The sequence below is a fragment of the Ylistrum balloti genome, unplaced genomic scaffold, assembly GCF_031769215.1.
Source record: "Ylistrum balloti isolate Yb309-2 unplaced genomic scaffold, AGI_CSIRO_Ybal_v1 Utg371072, whole genome shotgun sequence".
Taxonomy (NCBI): Eukaryota; Metazoa; Mollusca; class Bivalvia; order Pectinida; family Pectinidae; genus Ylistrum; species Ylistrum balloti.
The window spans coordinates 565,728-585,022 of record NW_026782592.1 but is presented as its reverse complement, the minus strand read 5'-3'; the positions used below and the strand labels follow the sequence as shown (position 1 = coordinate 585,022).

General features: G+C 35.7%; 2 protein-coding genes and 1 non-coding gene across 4 annotated transcripts; 2 read left to right on the top strand and 1 right to left on the bottom strand.

Moving 5' to 3' along the window:
• Positions 1-5,033: 5,033 nt before the first annotated feature.
• LOC132560508 (10 kDa heat shock protein, mitochondrial-like) lies at positions 5,034-7,988 on the bottom strand. 2 transcript variants are annotated; one of them, XM_060225173.1, is made up of 4 exons: positions 7,914-7,988; positions 6,894-7,055; positions 5,978-6,067; positions 5,034-5,702 (listed from the first exon to the last, which is right to left on the bottom strand). In XM_060225173.1, exons 1-4 carry the CDS (start codon positions 7,914-7,916, stop codon positions 5,655-5,657), a joined length of 303 nt encoding a protein of 100 aa, XP_060081156.1. In that variant the 5' UTR covers positions 7,917-7,988; the 3' UTR covers positions 5,034-5,654. The 2 variants fall into 2 exon arrangements, with proteins under 2 accessions (XP_060081156.1, XP_060081158.1); XM_060225175.1 differs by lacking the exon at positions 7,914-7,988 and adding an exon at positions 7,283-7,423.
• A 283-nt stretch (positions 7,989-8,271) lies between these two features.
• On the top strand, positions 8,272-18,310 carry LOC132560522 (heat shock protein 60A-like). Its single transcript, XM_060225189.1, has 13 exons — positions 8,272-8,334; positions 9,460-9,636; positions 10,359-10,611; positions 11,267-11,349; positions 11,576-11,671; positions 12,083-12,176; positions 13,026-13,194; positions 14,226-14,325; positions 14,782-14,889; positions 15,154-15,291; positions 15,572-15,746; positions 15,973-16,151; positions 16,409-18,310. Exons 2-13 carry the CDS (start codon positions 9,469-9,471, stop codon positions 16,574-16,576), a joined length of 1,731 nt encoding a protein of 576 aa, XP_060081172.1. The 5' UTR covers positions 8,272-8,334; positions 9,460-9,468; the 3' UTR covers positions 16,577-18,310.
• On the top strand, positions 14,616-14,695 carry LOC132560524 (small nucleolar RNA SNORD53/SNORD92). Its single transcript, XR_009554657.1, has one exon. It is a non-coding gene; the product is annotated as a small nucleolar RNA SNORD53/SNORD92 (small nucleolar RNA).
• Positions 18,311-19,295: the final 985 nt, after the last annotated feature.

Here is a 19,295-nt window from a genome sequence, read left to right as displayed (position 1 = left end):
CATTTTGAACAATTAATATGAATAAATATGCAGATTAGCTGGTGGACATATTTTGGCATCAAATTAAAGCAAAAGTCATTAGCTTTCATTTGAGACCATTTTTATGGTTCTATCATTAAAAATACGTATGTTATAACCTAGACTGTGTTCTATTGTAAAACATCAAAACAATTATGGTCACCTCAAAGACTATCAGTAAGGCTCTGATAATCCAGCAAATAAAAAAGCAAAAATGGTCAGAAATCGTCGGACTGCTGCGGCATGTAAATACCATAGGTTGGGCAAAACAGGATTGTCACTATCTAGAAATGAACAAGAGAGGATTCTGGCGCACACCGTTGTTTGACCTTTATTTGTTCTTTTAAAGTTGGATCTTTTCCGTTCTTCTCGCCTCTTTTTTTTGCTCTTACTACCGATGAAGGGAAGGTGTGAACGTTTCAAGTACTGTAGTACTGAACAAAGTATTGATAGTATTGTACTGAAGTACTTCACCAATCGAATTCCTTAAATTTATGCAACAAGCTCTCTGATTGGCAGAGCCAAGTCTAGATCGATTGTGGGTGGAGCCAGGTGAAAAAATACTGTGCAGACATCGGCATTTTACGAACACTCGACTGTCGCGAGAGGTTAATTGGAAGAGTCCAAGTCACAGGTGGCTTCAGATCAGACCTAATTGGGTTGTCCCATTTGTTTCGTTCTACACCCAATGATACCTTGCTTTTCCATCGATGGTACAACGAGAAAACGAAAGTTACTCAGTACTAAACTAATTTACGTACAAAATATATATCAACAGGTTAGATCACTGGGACCGGAGGAATATAGTCATATAGTCATTCTGTACTAGTTTTATTTATTTATTTTTTTGAAAGGGGGGGGGGGGGGGAAGGGTTGGCTCAAAATATTTCGGTTTAAGCCCAAGCTCTATTATATGTAACAAAGAATTACGAATTACCTGGGACCTCCTGATATATGCCGATAATTCATACTGCATTAAAAAATAAAGGAATTCTGTGGTCCTATATATTTTTTATTTTATTTTTTATCTTTCCATCGAAAATTATACATATCCGCAACATGTGAAAAAACTTTGAAGTTGGTTGGGCGGAATATCTAGAGCATTTACTACTGCAAGTTCCAGAAATTCTGACACAAGTCGGGTATTTGCCCGAAGCCTCTGTCTCATGACATTGAATACATATTCAGTTACGTTGTATTCCGGGGAATGAGGCGGCTGAAAAACCAGGGACACGCCATATTCTTTCAGCATATTTCTTAAAATGCGCTCTCCCTGTCTATGGTGATGGAATCCACAATTATCCATCACAACCACATCGCCTTGTACAAAAACAGGAGTTCGTATCGGACATAATTTCGTCGAAGAAAATTTTGCGTACTGTTGCCGTCACATTTTTCCAGCGATTACTTAGTAATTGTTATGTAACTGGTAGTGTACATTAACTCCGCCTACCGGAACAAATTGGGTGTCAGATCAACTATTCAGGTTGTCTTTCACAGAGGTCGTTGTTACTTGACTCGATTATTTGAATACTTCAATACAATAGTATCAATACTTTGTTCAATACTATAGTAAGTGTGTCGTTCACACCTTCCCTTCATCGGTAGTAATGATATAAAAATTTGAACATTCCTTTGCGATAATAATCTTTAACTGCGAAATCCAAGATTGGCACCTGTCGGCATTTTTGTTTTTCTGATTAGTTCCAAAATCAAAAAGGCACAACTAGGTATCAAGGGAGTCTACAAACGAAATTTGAGAGAGATCCATTCTGTACTTCTCAGAAAATAGCGAAAACGAACTTGCAAAGTCAAAATCCAAAATAGCACCTGTCGGCCATTTTATTCTAATCAGTCCCAAAAATAGATGGACAGAGGTAGAGACCATGGGTAACCTACATATGAAATTTGAAAAAAGATCCATGTTGGGCTTCTCAAGAAATGGCGATAAAAAGAGGCCCATGGGCCTTAACGGCCACCGGAGGTCTTCAGAACCTGTCCATCAGACCCAGCTTTGGGGCAGACAGACCAGAACTGATATAAGCATACTTACTTATATTTGACCCCTGCGACTTTGAACGAAGGTCAAGGTCATTCCTTTGAACAAACATGATAGCTCTTAATCCCAGCATGCTACTGGCCCAATATCATGACTGTGTCATTTTGTTATTGAGAAGTAGTTTCAAAATGTTTAATAGATTTGACTCGTGACCTTGAAAATAGGTCAAGGTCATTCATTTGAACAAACTTGATAGCCCTTCATCCTAGCATGCTACCGGCCCAATATCATGACACTGGACTATTTTGTTATTGAGAAGAAGTTGTTTTAATGATTTTTGATACATCTGGACCCTTTGATCTTGAAAATAAACCAAGGTCATTCATTTGAGCAAGCTTGATAGCCCTTCATCCAAGAAAGCTACTGGCCCAATATCATGACCCTGGACCATTTTGTTATTAAGAAGAAGTCGATTAACAATTGTTAATACATTTGACCGCTGTAACTTTGAAAATAAGTCATGGTCAGTCATTTGAACAAACTTGGTAGCCTTTCATCCCAGCATGTTACTGGCCTAATTCCATGACCCTGAGCCTTTTGGTTATTGAGAAGAAGCTGAAAATGTAAATTGTTTACAACAAACAGCAGACAACCTTGGACAAAAGATGATCGCAATAGGCAACAGTTATCTGACTGTAAAGTCCTATATATGAAAGAGGCAAAATAGGCCTAGAATAAATTGCTCACTTACCCTATAGCTTACATAGAAGACATTGTTGGTTCATCAAGACATTTTCTGCAAATTTGAAATCATATTGTTTATACATACACCACATAATTGCCATTACTCCGGACATATTACTTGGTGAAAAAGCAAGCCACATGCCCAATATCAAGACTTTTGACCTTTTAGTTATTGAAAAGAAGTCTTTTAAACATTTTAACACATTGGATACCTGTGACCTTGAAAGTGGGTTAATGTCATTCGTATATAAAGTTGGTAGCCCTTCATTCTAGCATGCTATAGGCTTAATACCACCATCCTTGGACTTTTGGTTTATGAAGTAATTTAAATATTTTAGCATATTTGATCCCTGTGAACTTTCAAGCAGATCAAGGTCATTCCTATTCACTAGAGGTCAAATCAACTTTCAGAATTTAAGAAATGATTCTGCACTGCAAGTGGTGTTTTAGTATAAATTTGCTAGAAATTCATTCAAGCATTCATAAAGAGTAGCTTTTTTGAAGCAAAATCTTGGTTAGCTTCCCATTTTGGGGCTCTGGCCCCAAGTCCCAATGGGTCGAATCAACTTTCTGAACATCAGAAATGATTATCTAATCTCAATGATGTTTCAGACCAAATTTGGTTGAATCAATTCAAACATTAAAAAGGAGTATTTTGAAGCAAAATATTGACTAATTTTCCCGTTTTTGGGGGCTCACCCACAAGTCCTCAGGGGTCAAATCAAATTTTTGAATTTATGAAATAATTGCCTACCCTAACAGAAGAATAAGGCCTAAGCTTGTTGAAATCCAGGCAGGCAGGAAAGAGGAGCTGGGTTTTAAATCTAATTTCAGCACCTCCCCCTGTGTGGCCCCATCCCTTGACCCCTAGATGTGAAATCAAAACTATGAATTTAAGAAATGATAATCCTCACCCTATGATGTAGCAAACCAAATTTGGTAAAAATTCATCCAGGTATGAGAGTGGAGAAGGGTTTCAAAGAAAGTTTACACACGATGCTCGACGACAAACCAAACACACCGGCTATAGGTTATCTCGACCCTTAAGGTCAGATGACCTGAAACTCTTTCACAGACAGACGACTGACCACAAACTTCTGGCGATCTGAATTGCCAATCATCTGATAATGATCATAAAGTTCATCAAATGGCTAAGTGGAATGCTGTCTCTGTAATTCTGTTGCATGAAAATACTTCAGGTAACTGATGTAGAAGAGTTTGTCAAGTTATTCATTTCCGATTCTGGTGGGTGTAAATGAAGAACATAGTCAATAAATCACTTATTTAAATGGATGACATCATCAGCTTTAAAGTCAAATTTGCAGACTTGAAAAAAAGATCTTTGTGACCTGTTTTGACAAGTTCTTAAAAATTATAAATTTAAAACAACAGGCTCAATGGGACAAAAATCACCTGTTCGGCAGCTTACAAATAAAACTTTTTGACAGGTTGTTGAGTCCATTTCTGCCAGAAGTACTGCAATTATGGCATTAATATTTGAAAAAAAAGTGATAGCCTTCATCCCAGCATGCTCAGGCCGAATGTCAGTACCTTGGGCCTATCGATTATTGAAAGTTGTTGGCAGATCTCAACAAATTTGACCCCAGTGACTTTGAAAGTGGGTCACAGACATCTATCCCAGCAGGGTACAAGCCAAATATCAGTACCTTGGGCCAATTGGTCATGGAGAAATTGCTTGAAAATCGAAACATATTCAATCCTTTGACCTTGGAATTGGGTCATGATTAGAACAGACTTTGCAGTACTACATTTCAGCATGCTCAGGCTCAAGATCATGAGAAATCATTTGAAGTAGCCCTTAATCTCTACATGCAGTAAGTCCAATATCAGTACTTCGGGCTTCTTTTTCTACCGTTCATCCCTGTAAACTTAAGGCCAAATATCAGCATCCTTGGTCATTGAAAAATCATTACCAACACATTTGACCTCTGTAGCTTTGAAAATAGTTAGTCATTCATTTAAACCAAATTGGATGGTCTTAATCCATCCATGCTAAAGGCCAAAGATTTATATTCTGGCCTCTTAGTCATAGAGAAGGTATCATTCAGATTTAAACACCTTTGAATCTTGTGACCTTGAATTTGGTCCATTTATTTTAACAATGGTAGTCCATCACCTCAGCATGTCACAGGAAGTTTTTTTTTAAGATTTTTAAAGAAAATGTAAATGCCCACCTAACAGGCACCACAGTATGGCATGAGCCCACTTGCCCTTCAGGCAGGTGAGCTGAAAACAAACAAAATATCACAAATTGTATATTAGTTAATCATTTATTTTTGATCAATAAAAATGATTGGTGATCAGATGATAAAGTATGATTGTATAATGATCAGTAGTGTTTCACATTTTACACATAATTTAAGAAAATTCTTCAAAATTACCAAAAACATCTGAAAACAGTCACCAATTTTTTTCTTCTTGGAACCTTTATTCAACAACGCCAATTAACTTCACACTACTTAATTCTAGTTTACACACTGACTTTGGATATTTACATCCAAATTTGATGTTCTGGTTCATAGAAACACATGATGTATCTTCTAAAAACACTAGTCTGAATGTTTACAAATATGCTACGTTTCACTCTTGAATAATCTAATATAATCTACACACACATTCACACCACTTACAATTCACAATGTTTTAACATGTATCTGAGTTAATGCTCCGCATTACTAAACACATTGTTAGCGGGACCGACAATGTAGACTTTGGGGCTACAAGGGAACACAGAGCAGCAGATGCTTGTTTATTTGTATTCCTCCTTCTCTCCTGCCATAATGTAGTCCAGTGGATCAACACACTTATTTTCATCACATAAATGCCTGGTCAAAATTGTTCATCATTGATTTCTGAACTTCCTTTTTCCATGTCACTCAAATTTTCCTAATATATCGCTGTCTCTGAATAAAAAGTAATCCTGAAACAGCAATTAACAAAAAATTATATCAAGCTAGGGTTAAGAACACATTTCTTAGTCAAGAAGAATGATACCATTTTCTATAGAGAGGATGGGTCGGACATCTAGTCTTCCCGTAGATCTCCAAGATCACCAAGGTGACCATCATTTTTACAATTCAAATACCATAACAAAATTTTTTCCCCATTTTTTTTCTTAAACAGTTTTTCAGAACTAACGGAAAACTATGAAAAAATGCATTTATGTTTTAAGGTTTTGTAACTAAGAACGCCTACCTTGTCTTCCAGCACAACCTTGGTACCACCATATTCTGGCAACAAAACTCTATCACCAGACTTCACACTAGTGGGGATGACCTTTCCATCCTGTGTATAAGAAATCAAGATGTACAAATTGAATCACTGTTATCAGTTTTTTCATCCAACGTTCCTGGATCAGCAAGTCAGCCTCGTGTACCCAGGACGGACAGAAATATACTGAAAACATGGTACTGACCCAATATGATAAACCTATCAATGCGATTGGTTTCCCAATTTTAGGAACTAGCATCAAAACTTTAACTTAAAGATGAGAAGTAATAACTAATCAACATTTCAACAAATGTTTCTTAAAACTGTATTTTAGTTCAGACTTGTGGTGTGCTTATGAAAGAAAATAAAATGATACCCAGTGGCCTCTTATGTCTTCATTCCACATTAGGACTAATTGATGGAGCTAGTGGAACCAACCACAAATACCCTGCTTCATCCATAGCAACTTCTATTCTCATTTTTTTCTGATCGTGTCAAAATATCCCTAGTACCAGACCCTTTTACCACTTTTAACTTTTTGCCAGCCAGACCTCCAGACGCCTTTTTACACTAGCTTGTCCCTGTTACCAAGTCATACTACCAACACTGTGGCAGACAGTCCAATTCCCACTTTGTCTTGACCGAACTACCACAATAGTCAGTGACTCCTTAAACCTTGATTTATGACTTCTGTCATCATGGTGGTTCCTATGACCTGTTACCACGTTTTCTGCTACCACAATGGTTTCCAGAATGTCTACTGCCACCAGTGGTTTTACAACCTTCATTTACCATGCCCCTGATGTGAGTGTGGTCTTATTGTCTGAAAACACTCTCACCTACCTGATCCCAGTTGCCAGGCCCCTTTGGCACTAGTATGACATTTTATACATTAACTTACCTTGTCCCTATTGCCAGGCCCCACTGCCACCACGGTGGCCTCCAACACTTTTCCTGCTGATTTATCAGGGATCATGATTCCCCCTTTTGTTTTCAACTCTGCAGCAAATTTTTCAACCAAGACCCGGTCGAACATGGGCAAAAATTTCTTGACTGCTGATGCCTGTAAATAAGAAAGTGTCCTACACATTACTTATGTAACGGAAGACTTTATTTATATGAATGATTCTGCTATTCCGCAACATCTAGATTATTAGTCTTATGTTCAACTGATCCAGCTAAAGAGAAGTTCTCTCTAGCTGAGCAGTATATTTTTTTTCAAGGTTAAATACATGAAATTATTTGTCCACAAGTTTGAAGGGGTTACAGTGAAGCTTGTGAAAGTAATACCAGATATCATTCCGGAGTCCTTGTGACACAGTGGTAATCATTCAAATACCGACATCTGGCTTATACTAAACTTAAGACTCTCGATCGAACTAAAGGGAAGTTCTCCTTAGCTAAACCGTACATTGCGGTAACCCTAGTAAATGCTAGACGCAATATTCCTCTTGGCTACAGAGAACATATCTTAAGGTGATCGGTTGAGTGAATGACTAGCATGCCAGAGGTTCACAGTTCGAATCCTAGCAGATCTAGAGGCATTTGAATAAATAAAAGCACAAGTATATTCCATCTACTTGCCATCTTAGCATTACTACTTCTACTACAGTACACACATTAACAAATACGACTATAAATTCCAATAACGCAAAATCTTAGCTATAACATATCAGTGCTATTGTTACAATTTTTGCAATCATACATATCTACTTTCAAGCACGCTTAAATGATATTACGCAAAATAACACATTGAATAATGACCGCTCCCCATATAGTGTATACCCTCCCACGTGTGACATTGAACCGGCAGGGACAGTAAGCAGTTCAATGCAACAAGAAATGTTGCACCCGCATTTAACTTGGAAAATGCTGAAAGACGTTGATGCTATCTAACATCCTTCAGTAAAATAAATCATACCATATTAAAGGTGATCTTCACGCTCACGACGACGTTTACCGTTCACTGTGTAGAAGCCTCTAGAAATTTAGCACATGGCATAAACAGGTAAATGCGCATGCGTACAAAGAAAGTGCCAGCAGGAAATAAATTAGGCCCTGAAATGAATACTAAAAACGATTGTTTGAAAACTCTGACGACAACTCTCTATTAACTCTACCATGCTATCTTTATTTCAATGTAGATATATAACATTTTCGAAGCAACACCACGCATTGTTTATATTCGTTTCTGTGGTGCCTTCATTATAAAAATACTTCTACATGCACTGTTTTGGGGCTGCAGTCGACCTTTGTTCCGAAAGACATTCGAGGACGACCGAACGAAAATCAGATCACAATACGGAACCGTCAGAGAAGATACGCCGGTACCTTACAAACTGGTAAGATAGATTTTAAGCCGAAGTTGTCATTTTGATATCTTAGGAAACAGCGAACGTCTTTTTCACAATTTTGATTATCTGCTTGACGTCTGCTTTGCATGCAGAACAACATAATATTATGCATGCAATCAGAAATAAGACAGGGCCATGAAGCAGCTAGGTTTCCACGTGGTGTCTGCCCACGTGCTTGATGTCACTGAGAATTAATGCCATTCGGTGTTTTAATGCGTCATATTTTATATGCAGGTTGATTATGGGCTCTACTATGGCAACATATAATGTTGCATAATTATTATATATGGTGCATTGTATAATGCACCCCATAATTATATAACCAAACTTCAATGTCATACGGTGGGGAGAATTAATTATTTCAATGTCAGTTGGTGATGAAACCGGTTTCACAAATTTCATCATATCATGCTTGCAACAGACCTCTTAACTGATTAAATTTCTAGTAGTCAAAGAAAAGTATACTGTTTTATCAAAGAAAAGTATGCTGTTTTATCAATTGCTTTGTTTTGCAACTTGATTAAAAATACATATTATAAAACCATGGATAAACCTGTGTTAAAATTTCAGCAAGTACAGATATTTAAACTAACTTTCTTTCATTTTTGGTTTTTTTTTGTCGGTATGAATGTATGCAATCAGTCGGCCATAATTAGACATAATTGAAGAATGTTTTTTGTCAACATAAAAAAACGCAACAACAAATTGCTGACATGGTTTTCACTTCTAAAGAACCGTAATTAGTTGTAAGAGAAATTAGACACTGCTTTTTCGATGTGAAATAAATGGATTTCTATATCATATACCAAAGTACTGTCAGATTTCTCGCACGTGAATATCACAATCATGTACCCAGGGTAGCAGTTTTTGACAATTCAGAATGATTATTGTTGTACAATAAAAACAAATATTGGTCTGTTTTCAAATGAATACAGTGATTTATATGTGGGAAATATATGTAATATTCTTGTGTTCACCTGAAAATGGATCAATGATAGGATAGTATGAGTACTATTAAAAATATAGCTTAAACTGAATATGATATTCATACATGTATGCACTTTGGAAATCCTTAGTTTTAATTACACATCCACTTTCTGTTTTTGTCATTAGATTCCAGCAATGTACCGTCTACCAAGCATGTTGCGGCCTGTTTTGGCCCGTCAGGTGATCCCTTCCCTGACAAGGTCGTATGCTAAAGATCTCAAATTTGGAGCTGATGCCCGAGCTCTCATGCTGCAAGGTGTAGACACTCTTGTTGATGCTGTTGCTGTTACCATGGGTCCAAAGGTAAAAATCAAAATTGGGAGTGAATTTGGCAATTTACTGTTTTTCAGCCTACTAGTTTTCATTCAAATGATTGGATTACATGTTAGTTGTTGGTCAGTATCAGCAAATGGAGCTAATTAGTATAGTAATTAGTAGGTTTAAAATCATGCCATTATGAAAAAGAAATATGGTATCAATCTAACCTCATTGTGGTCATATTTTATTCATACAATCTGCATGTATGTTATATATTTTGATCCAATTTCTGTTTGAAATTCTGACCAAAAGACTGAATTTTCTGCTTTGCTTAAAATAGGACAAAAATTCCCCTTTTATCACATATTTGATATTAACCAAAACTACTCCCTTCCCCATTTTTCTTTTCTATTTATATATTCAAGATTAACCATTTTTTTTGAAGTTTAAAGATATTAACTTACATATCCTTTCATCAATGATTATTACAGTGTTATTTTGAAGTTGAAATTGTAATGAACTGGCTTTTGTTTTCCATGGCATTAGGTCAGTTATTTGGCTTGAGAGATCAAGGTATAAATGATTGGTCATTATGAAGTGTCCTAAAATAGTACTGGGACTGGTGCCTCTTTGTAAAAGTCATGATGAATGACCGAATTCATGGGGTCAAACATATTTTCAAAAAAGGTGAACCTGATAAGTCAAATGACTTTTCCCCGTGGCATTTCTTGTGATTTTAAACCGATTCTGTTCTTATTTTTTTCAAGGGAAGAAACGTCATAATCGAACAAAGTTGGGGAAGTCCAAAGATAACAAAGGATGGCGTAACAGTAGCCAAAGCAATTGACTTGAATGACAAATATCAGAACATTGGTGCTAAACTGGTGCAGGACGTAGCCAACAACACTAATGAGGAGGCTGGTGATGGGACAACCACTGCCTCCGTACTCGCCAGGGCCATTGCAAAGGAGGGCTTTGACAAGATCAGCAAGGGAGCTAACCCTGTTGAAATTAGAAGAGGTTGTTATCTTTGGATTTCATCTACCTAACTAATGTCTGATTGCCTTTACATGTATAAAATTATGTATATAGTAGATATAGAATTAATAAGTCCCAATGAAAGAAAACAGATGAATACAAGACAATGGTAATTGTGTATAAATTCATGTTTACCTTCTTTGGATTCTTCAATTGTTTAGTAACATGATAAATGAGTGAGTCGGTGTAGATTGTAAATAGTGTTAAGTATTGTCTCAGTGACTCAGCTGAGGAAGCATGCTATGTTAGAAGAGTCGGTCAATTATCAAGCTGGAGACTACATTCAATTCCTGGTTGGGGCAACCGACAGGAATGTGTTTTTCCTATTGTTTCACAATAGTAATGTGTCTGTCGAAATACTTTCAATAAAGCAAAACATTTTCTTCAACTTACAAAATAATCTTATATTATCTGAAGATTGAAACAGATAATAACATTGTGAAAAAATATATATGATGAATGAATATCAAATGTTCTACATTGTGTGATTTTTTGAGACACCAGTGAGCAACAGTTTTAAAGGGAGATTTACTGGTAAATATATTTTTATTTTGTTTGGGAGAAAATATTCATACACAGTTTTTAATTAAAGTTCTATCTTTGATGGTTTATTGTTAACTTGGTGTTTATCTGGTAGGTGTCATGGCTGCTGTTGAAGCTATTGTCACACAGCTGAAATCCATGTCCAAGCCTGTCACAACACCAGAGGAGATTGCACAGGTAAGCACAAATTTGATTCTACTGCCTTTACCTCACACTGAGACCAACTCTTTTTTTATGTTAAGTTGTGATGTTATTTAGCATTACATATTCCTAAAGTAACATTAAGAGCATAATGCTTGATCAGATTGATGGCAAACGTAATGACGCAGCCAAATTATTAAATTTGATATTCTTGTTTGCTTTTTCCTACGAAAATAATGAAATTCTGGTATCTTTTTGACAGGTAGCCACAATTTCTGCCAATGGTGACAGTACTGTTGGAAACCTGATATCAAATGCCATGAAGAAAGTGGGAAGAGACGGAGTCATAACTGTGAAGGTAGGTTTCAATAGGCAATCAAAATTACCTCAAAAGTAAACTCGGAGACAGACACCAACTCCATCCCTTGTGTTTTGCTTTAATGGACTCTTTTAGGTTCACCAGCTTCAAATACAATATACATTATTTTCAGACATGTGAGTGTTCATGCTGTTGAGTTACTAGCATTTTATGATATAAGAAATATATGTTCCAAAGTTTCTAACAGTAATTTTAAGGTTATTTGGATATTAACAGGGGAAACCATCACAAAAAGGTTTTTTTCACCCTTGCAAAGAAATGTTGCTTGTCAATACATACCCAAACACATTTAATTGTAATAACAATTTTTTTTCCAAAAGTGCAAAATCAGATGGGAAGTTTCACCATACACACATTTTTGGTATCCTAAATGATGTGATTGTATTTAAGGATGGTAAAACCATGCATGATGAGCTGGAGACCATTGAGGGAATGAAATTTGATAGAGGATACATTTCGCCTTACTTCATCAATTCCACCAAAGGTGAGGAATTGTACAATATCATCTCTGTACAAATTTTATCAAAGGGAATTTGTATATTTTCACTCGTTACATGTACTAGGTCTACTCAGGGATGGTGTTTTTGACACTCTGATTGTACACTGCTGCTTTATAAACATCCAGACACTTGTGGCAAAGGAAATTCTTTTCTGTATATTCCTTCTTTAAAGTGATGGGTGCCTGCTTCACAAAAAGGTTTTGTTAAAGTAGGACATGTTTTTAAAGATAATCGGTATTAATTAACAACATCTATATTAACTTTCAATACTGACATTAAACATCTGTAAAATTAGTATCCTTACACCTTAAATGAAAATGTTATCTCCCCTTGAATTATTAATTGCATTATGTATTAAAGAAGATGAAGTAAACACTTGTTGCTATGTTTGAAACTGTTAAGGAAACACAATATTCCCTTGTTTACTTAATCTGACATTCAAATAAAAATTTCATTTTTTTTGTACCTAGATTTATATTTACACCAATCATAACAATACATATAGAATGTATAAACTATGTTATTAAATCATTAGAATATTTTACTACACAAGTGCACTTGATCTACTGTGGGGTGATGTATCTGACACCCCACATTGTACACTGGTGCTATAGAAACACTTGTTCACTTTCCCATTGTGTACGCAAAGTGTCGCCATGGGCATTCGAGCATGTGACAACTATGCCATCTTATCTGTTCTTATAACATATGTCAGTAGAATTTTTTGAAGGATTATAATTTGAATTTGAAGTGTACTTGCATAGCACATTGAACTAAACACCATGACTTTGTTATTGTCCCAGAATATTAACGTTAAAACCTTGTTTTGACAGGTGCTAAGTGCGAATACCAGGACTGCTTAGTGTTGTTCAGTGAGAAAAAAATATCTTCCTTACAAGGAATCATTCCAGCCCTAGAGCTAGCCAACCAGGCCCGAAAACCCCTTCTTATAATTGCAGAAGACATTGATGGAGAGGCCCTAAGTACCCTTGTTCTCAACAGGTGGGATGATGCTTCAGGTCTTTACAGATCAGTTGTGATGAATTAGCAGTTTATTTTTATGAGTGTTTTCGAACATTTTTGCTTAAATGGATGGGTCCCACAATGAAAAATTTTAGTATTTCCCAGAAATTCTACACGTTCTATCAAAACTCTATGAGTACAGGGCTCGGGGCTCGCCTTTAGATTGATTACTGGATCAGAAATCAAGAAACATCAAGTCTCGGTTGTATCGATTCTTGTTCTACTGTTCCGTCAATCAGAATTCAAATGTATGTCTTGTTTGATTTAGTATCGGTATCATTTTACCAAGATTGTTAGTATTGTGGAGTTGTTTTGAATTGGGGCTTTTCGTTTCATACCATTGGGCTGGTAAAATAAATGACAGTTTTCATGATTAAGAAATGAATTGAATAATATCAAAAGGGTTCCATTGAGCCAGTATACAGTAATTTAGTAATCTAAGAGATCTTTGATAAACTTTGCATCTTACTCATTCCCCAGTTTGTCTTTCTGTGACATCTTGGGATTAAATGGTGCATATAGAAATTGTCACAGGATATTCTGGACTTGATACTTCAAGTCTGGTCCTCCGGTAGACTTACATGCCAAATAGATTAAAGTGTTATGTTGAGCTAGCATTTTTTGAGCATCCATTGTTCCATAAAAAAGTATGGTCTAACAGTTTTGGTTTTTCCAGTTTCTCAGTTCTATCTTATGACTTGTTTTTATACTTTGCTGCTTGTTACCTCTGAATAGAAATAGAGATGGTGATGATAACCACACTACTGCAAAGATCAATACACATATTTTACAAGGGGTTTTGTTTGACACATATTTTGAGAAAAGAAGAAAGCTTGAGTTGAGAAAAAATATTAGAGAAGACTGGAGTCTGTTTCATCACTTCTTTAAAAAATGCATGTATTTTGTTCTTTTAACTGCAAAACCATGAAAAAATTGAACAATCGAAAAAAACAAACTTTAGTGTATTTGAATATGTGACTCATTAACCAACATTGACTGTTACATTACAGATTAAAGGTTGGTCTACAAGTGTGTGCTGTCAAAGCTCCAGGATTCGGTGACAACAGAAAGAATACTCTGAAAGACATGGCCATTGCTACTGGGGGAGCTGTAAGTATATCAACACAGCTTGCAATGTTCTATTACTTTAATGTAAGTTCATTGTTCTACGCTGGCCAGAACTAAATTCCTGAGTTAACAACCAGTGTATGATCTAACATAACCAGTATCATATATTGATGGAAACTGCAGCACAAATTCCCAACATAGTAAAATTAATGAAATTTCAGTGGTTGCAGCTCATTTCTCAAACAGAATGATGACATGTAATCATGTAATCACTGACCCATACCTCCAAAGTAAAATCTGTCATTGATTTCAGTTGAATAAGCTCAAATTGGTTGCGGTGATGATTAAAGGATATGGTTTCACTTTCTATTCTGAAAGTCAATGATTACACTTTCCTTGGCTGTCTGAGCAATCAATTGATTCTTACTGTGGATGTTCTAAGTTAATTTAAGGCATAGTTGTCCTCAAGTTTATCTCTACATACATATTTTTTGATAGATATTTGGTGATGATGGCGATATGTTCAAACTTGAAGATATCCAAATGCAGGACTTTGGTCAAATTGGGGAAGTGACTATTACTAAGGATGACACGCTCATGATGAGGGTAAGTTTAGCTAACCTATTGTGTGGATACTGTTCATGTTGCAATAATCTATCTCTATATCGAATCTATTGTTATGGTATTAGATAAATGTTCAAAGATAAGTTTTGAGAATCCATTTCTAAAAATTTATTTTCATAAAGGATGTTGTTATGGAGGATATGTGAATACAATAATTAACTGTTACCGATTTTACAATTAAATAAATAAATAATGCTAAAAATTGTTTATTTTTGAGTTGCTCAAAATTGATGATTTTCAATCTAGGGTAAAGGTTCCAAAGAAGATGTTGAGAGAAGGGCAGACCAGATCAGAGATGAAATTGAACTCAGCACCTCAGAATACGAAAAAGAAAAACTTAGTGAAAGAGTAGCTAAATTGTCAAATGGAGTAGCAGTGCTTAAAGTAAGTTTTAATATGAATGCGGTTTGAAAATGTCAAGTGTTGACAAATGATTTTAACTAGAATATGTTGAGGCATTTAAGCATTACAAATGCCACAAAACACAGAGTACATTTGTCTGGAAGCTTCTTTGAAAGATAGTTAAGGCTTATTCGAAGGCATTTCCTTGGAAAATCTTTTAAGTTCTTAATAGTATTGTCTTCGTAGCAATTTCTAAAGAAGGGAATAGATACATGATAATAACTATGGTTTGAACATGACAGATGATCCTTTTCTATTTTAGATCGGTGGGACCAGTGAGGTAGAAGTTAATGAAAAGAAGGATCGTGTAAATGATGCTCTGAATGCTACCAAAGCAGCTGTGGAGGAGGGTATAGTACCTGGAGGTGGCACTGCTCTCATCCGTTCTCTTATCGCCTTAGAATCTGTCAAGGGAGATAATGAAGATCAGCGAGCTGGTACGGGAATATTTTGTTTAAATTTAAATGTGGATAATCTTTTTTGATGTGTCTACTTTTTGTGAGATGTTGGTTGTGTCCTTCATCAAAATTTGTTAAAGTATTTAACCACAGATAAAAAGTTGAGAAGAATTTTGTCTTTAAGAAAGAATTGGAACAAAAGACAATTTCAGGATTTTGTTTGAATTTCTTCAGAAGTGATAATGACTGTTTATTGATATTTTAGGTATTGAGATAATAAAGAAAGCATTAAGATTGCCAGCTGTAACAATTGTAAAGAATACAGGAGTTGATCCCTATGGTATCGTGGAGAAAATTGCTAATGGTGAGGGTGACTTCGGATACGATGCCATGAATGGAGAATTTGTGAACCTGATTGAGAAAGGAATCATCGATCCAACAAAGGTATGTGAATGTATCTTGCAGCTGTTGCTATGAATCAAATAGATATGCTAGTCTTTGACTAATGTATACATTGGTCTTCAGAATATGAACATTACAAACAAAACGAAAACAAAAAAGGAATGAATAGAAAAATAAGAATGGCAAATATGATTTAGCAATGAAAATAATTACTGAAAAGGTCGAATCAAATGTTTCTTTAAGGTTGTCATTGGACAATGACACAGAAAATTATTTTTAAGTGTTGAATTTGTTTACAGGTTGTGCGGACAGCTTTAGTGGATGCTGCTGGAGTTGCCTCCCTTCTGAGTACAGCGGAGTGTGTTGTAACAGAAATTCCCAAACCTGATCCTCCAGCACCCATGGGTGGTGCTGGTGGTATGGGTGGTATGGGAGGCATGGGAGGTATGGGAGGAATGGGATTCTAAAACCATACACCAAAAGAGTTTATGGGACTTCTTACTGCCAGACAGAACGTATTGGTGGGAACCAAATGTGATTTGTTAGGGAGCTAAATGGCCTCGGTTATCGTCTTTATCTCACCTATAAGGAATTGGTGATTAGTGACTGTCGCTGTAATTAGACTTAAGAGACTGATTATGGTACATTTTGATGACAAGAAACCATCGACATCACTTTGTCAGGAACAATTTTGATTTCTTGTTCTACATCGGGAATATTTGTTAGCAGACTTTTATACTGAAACAAATATCAAAATTCAACCTTGCCATTCTTTTTTCTTGGTGAACAAAATTGTTTGAAATTTAAGTAACAAAATTTGTCTTTGAAAGTTTTTGAAGCATTTTTGCATGCTCTGAAGCAAATCCTTCCATTTTATTACTCATCATATGTTCAAGATTTCCTCTGTGTGATGGTAAACATGGTGGATGTCAAGGGACAATTCATTCATTATTTACACAGCATTTATCATGTATTTAGACTTTGCTGAGAAGATGGACCAGTTATTGAAATGAAATCAGGTACAGCTTTAAATTTTAAAGTGATAACTTTATTGGAGTTGAAAAAATTCCTACAGTATCTTTTACTGGAGTAAATAGGTTCAAAACCATCACAGAATTGCGCAAGCTGTATGTTTTAGTAATTATTCTTCAGGTATGAGATGGTCATTCATTTTTCAAGATTTATATCATTTCTCACTGTGTCATAAATTTTTCAGTAAAAATCGTGTGAGTATGATTGAAACCAGGGAAGTAGTGGGTTACTCAGGCTGATGAAAGTCAACTTGTCTACTGACCCTGTTTTCAACAGTAGTTGTTTGTGAGCAATGTTTTGTGGAAGAATTTACTATATATATATGTTTAAAAGATTATGTGATGTCTGCTGTAGCCTCTGGCCTTCAAAATTTAAGGAAATTTTGTGATCAGTAATTAGGAGCCAGCATGAAGTTAAAAACAAGACAGATATATTACATACCGATAAATCCTGGCATTGGGATAGATGTAAAGTTTGTAAATGCATTATTGTTTTAGTACACATATCTAAAATCCTTTTCTGGAAAGATGATGGGTATATACATCAAGTGTGTTCTCAAAGAGTTTGTTTTGAGACATTATGAACTGTCACAGTAAATTAATTTTTCGTTTACTGATTTGAGTATTTTATTTATACAATTGTCATTGCAGATACACATATTCGTTAACATGCTAATTTGCCAGAAAGTTGTATTCAAAAACTTGATAGCACCATTTTAACTTTGTATACAGTATTTCATTTTGTGTTGAAATACAAATAACTCCCGTAGAAGAGGACAAAGTCCTCCCAATTGCATTGGCAGATGTTGCACTGCATCTATCATGATTTTTGCCTAGTTGAACAACTAACATTGTTGGAGTATGTCTGCTGAGACCGGAGACTAGGGAGGTACTGTGATTTATAAATGATATTGTGTCCCCAGGCCAGGTATTCAAGAGCGAATGTAATTATTGATATCACAGGTCAGGGACTTTCATGTATGGTGATTTTCCGTGTAATCAGATCAAGATACATTACTTTCATTAGCTAGAGAATATTGGAGAATGATTTGGTATTTGATTATCATTTGTTAGTACATATAGATTATGTAGGAGATTTATTGTAGATGTCCTATGTGTGAAAGTATGGTGTGATTTTATATGAAAGTAATAAAATATGAAAACAACAAATCTCTTCTTTCTTTCTTTCTTTACATATCACTGTGTAGATTCTCTATTGACATTTTAGCTGTACTGATAATAACCATTATGGCTTATTTAGAAAATGTGTGTCTGTGTGTCATGGCTTATTTAGGGATTTTGTGTCATATCTCATTTAGGGAATATGTGTCTTGCCTTATTTAGGGAGTAAGTGCCATATTTTGGGAATATATGTTGTGGCTAATTTAGGGAATGTGTCCTATGTGTCGTGGCTTATATAGGCAATGTGTATTTGTAGGTCTTGGGATTATTTAGGGATTGTGTGCCATGTCTTACTAAGGGAATGTGCATTGTCTATTTAGGGAATATGTCTTTTATGGTTTATTTAGAGAATGTTGTGGTATTTTGAATGAATGAAACATCATCTTCAGCATATTTTTCAAGGGTTTAATTTTGGCTTGGAAGACAACTTCCTGCATATTTAATAAACCCACTATCATCAGGTGGTGGGTAATTCTAATTGCTCTATGTCTATGGTCCGTCCCTACATGAACAATTTTTGTTATCGCTATTTCTTGGGAAGTACTGGATCTTTCTCAGATTCCATATGTAGGTTCCCCTTGGTCCCTAGTTCTGTCTATTTTTAAAACTGATCAGAAAAATAAAATGGCCAACAGGTGCCCCTCTTGGATTTTGACAGTGCAAGTTTGTAATTGCTATTTCTCAAGAAGTGCTTGATGGATCTCGCAAATTTCCTGTGTAGGTTCTCCTAATGGTCAAAATGTGGCCATCTTAATTTTTGCTATCTCTTGAAAAGTAATTGATGGATTTATGGCCCCAAAGATAGTCCATATTTTGCTTCAAAATGCTACTCACCCTGAATGCTTGAATGGATTTCATTCAAATTTCATCTGAGACATCATTGGGTAGGGGGCAATCAGTTCTAAAATTCAGAAAGTTGATTGAACCCTTAGGGGTTTAGGAATTGGGTCCAAATTGGGAAGTTAGACATTAG

Excerpts from the sequence above, each read along its gene's own strand:
- LOC132560508 (XM_060225173.1), bottom strand. Across the intron at positions 6,068-6,893 it reads GGCCTGGCAATAGGGACAAG|GATGGAAAGGTCATCCCCAC; the intron begins GTAAGTTAATGT and ends TCTTATACACAG. Across the intron at positions 5,703-5,977 it reads AGGTTGTGCTGGAAGACAAG|GATTACTTTTTATTCAGAGA; the intron begins GTAGGCGTTCTT and ends TTGCTGTTTCAG.
- LOC132560522 (XM_060225189.1), top strand. The coding sequence starts at position 9,469 with ATGTACCGTCTACCAAGCATGTTGCGGCCTGTTTTGGCCCGTCAGGTG. Across the intron at positions 11,672-12,082 it reads ACGGAGTCATAACTGTGAAG|GATGGTAAAACCATGCATGA; the intron begins GTAGGTTTCAAT and ends ATTGTATTTAAG. Across the intron at positions 16,152-16,408 it reads GAATCATCGATCCAACAAAG|GTTGTGCGGACAGCTTTAGT; the intron begins GTATGTGAATGT and ends ATTTGTTTACAG.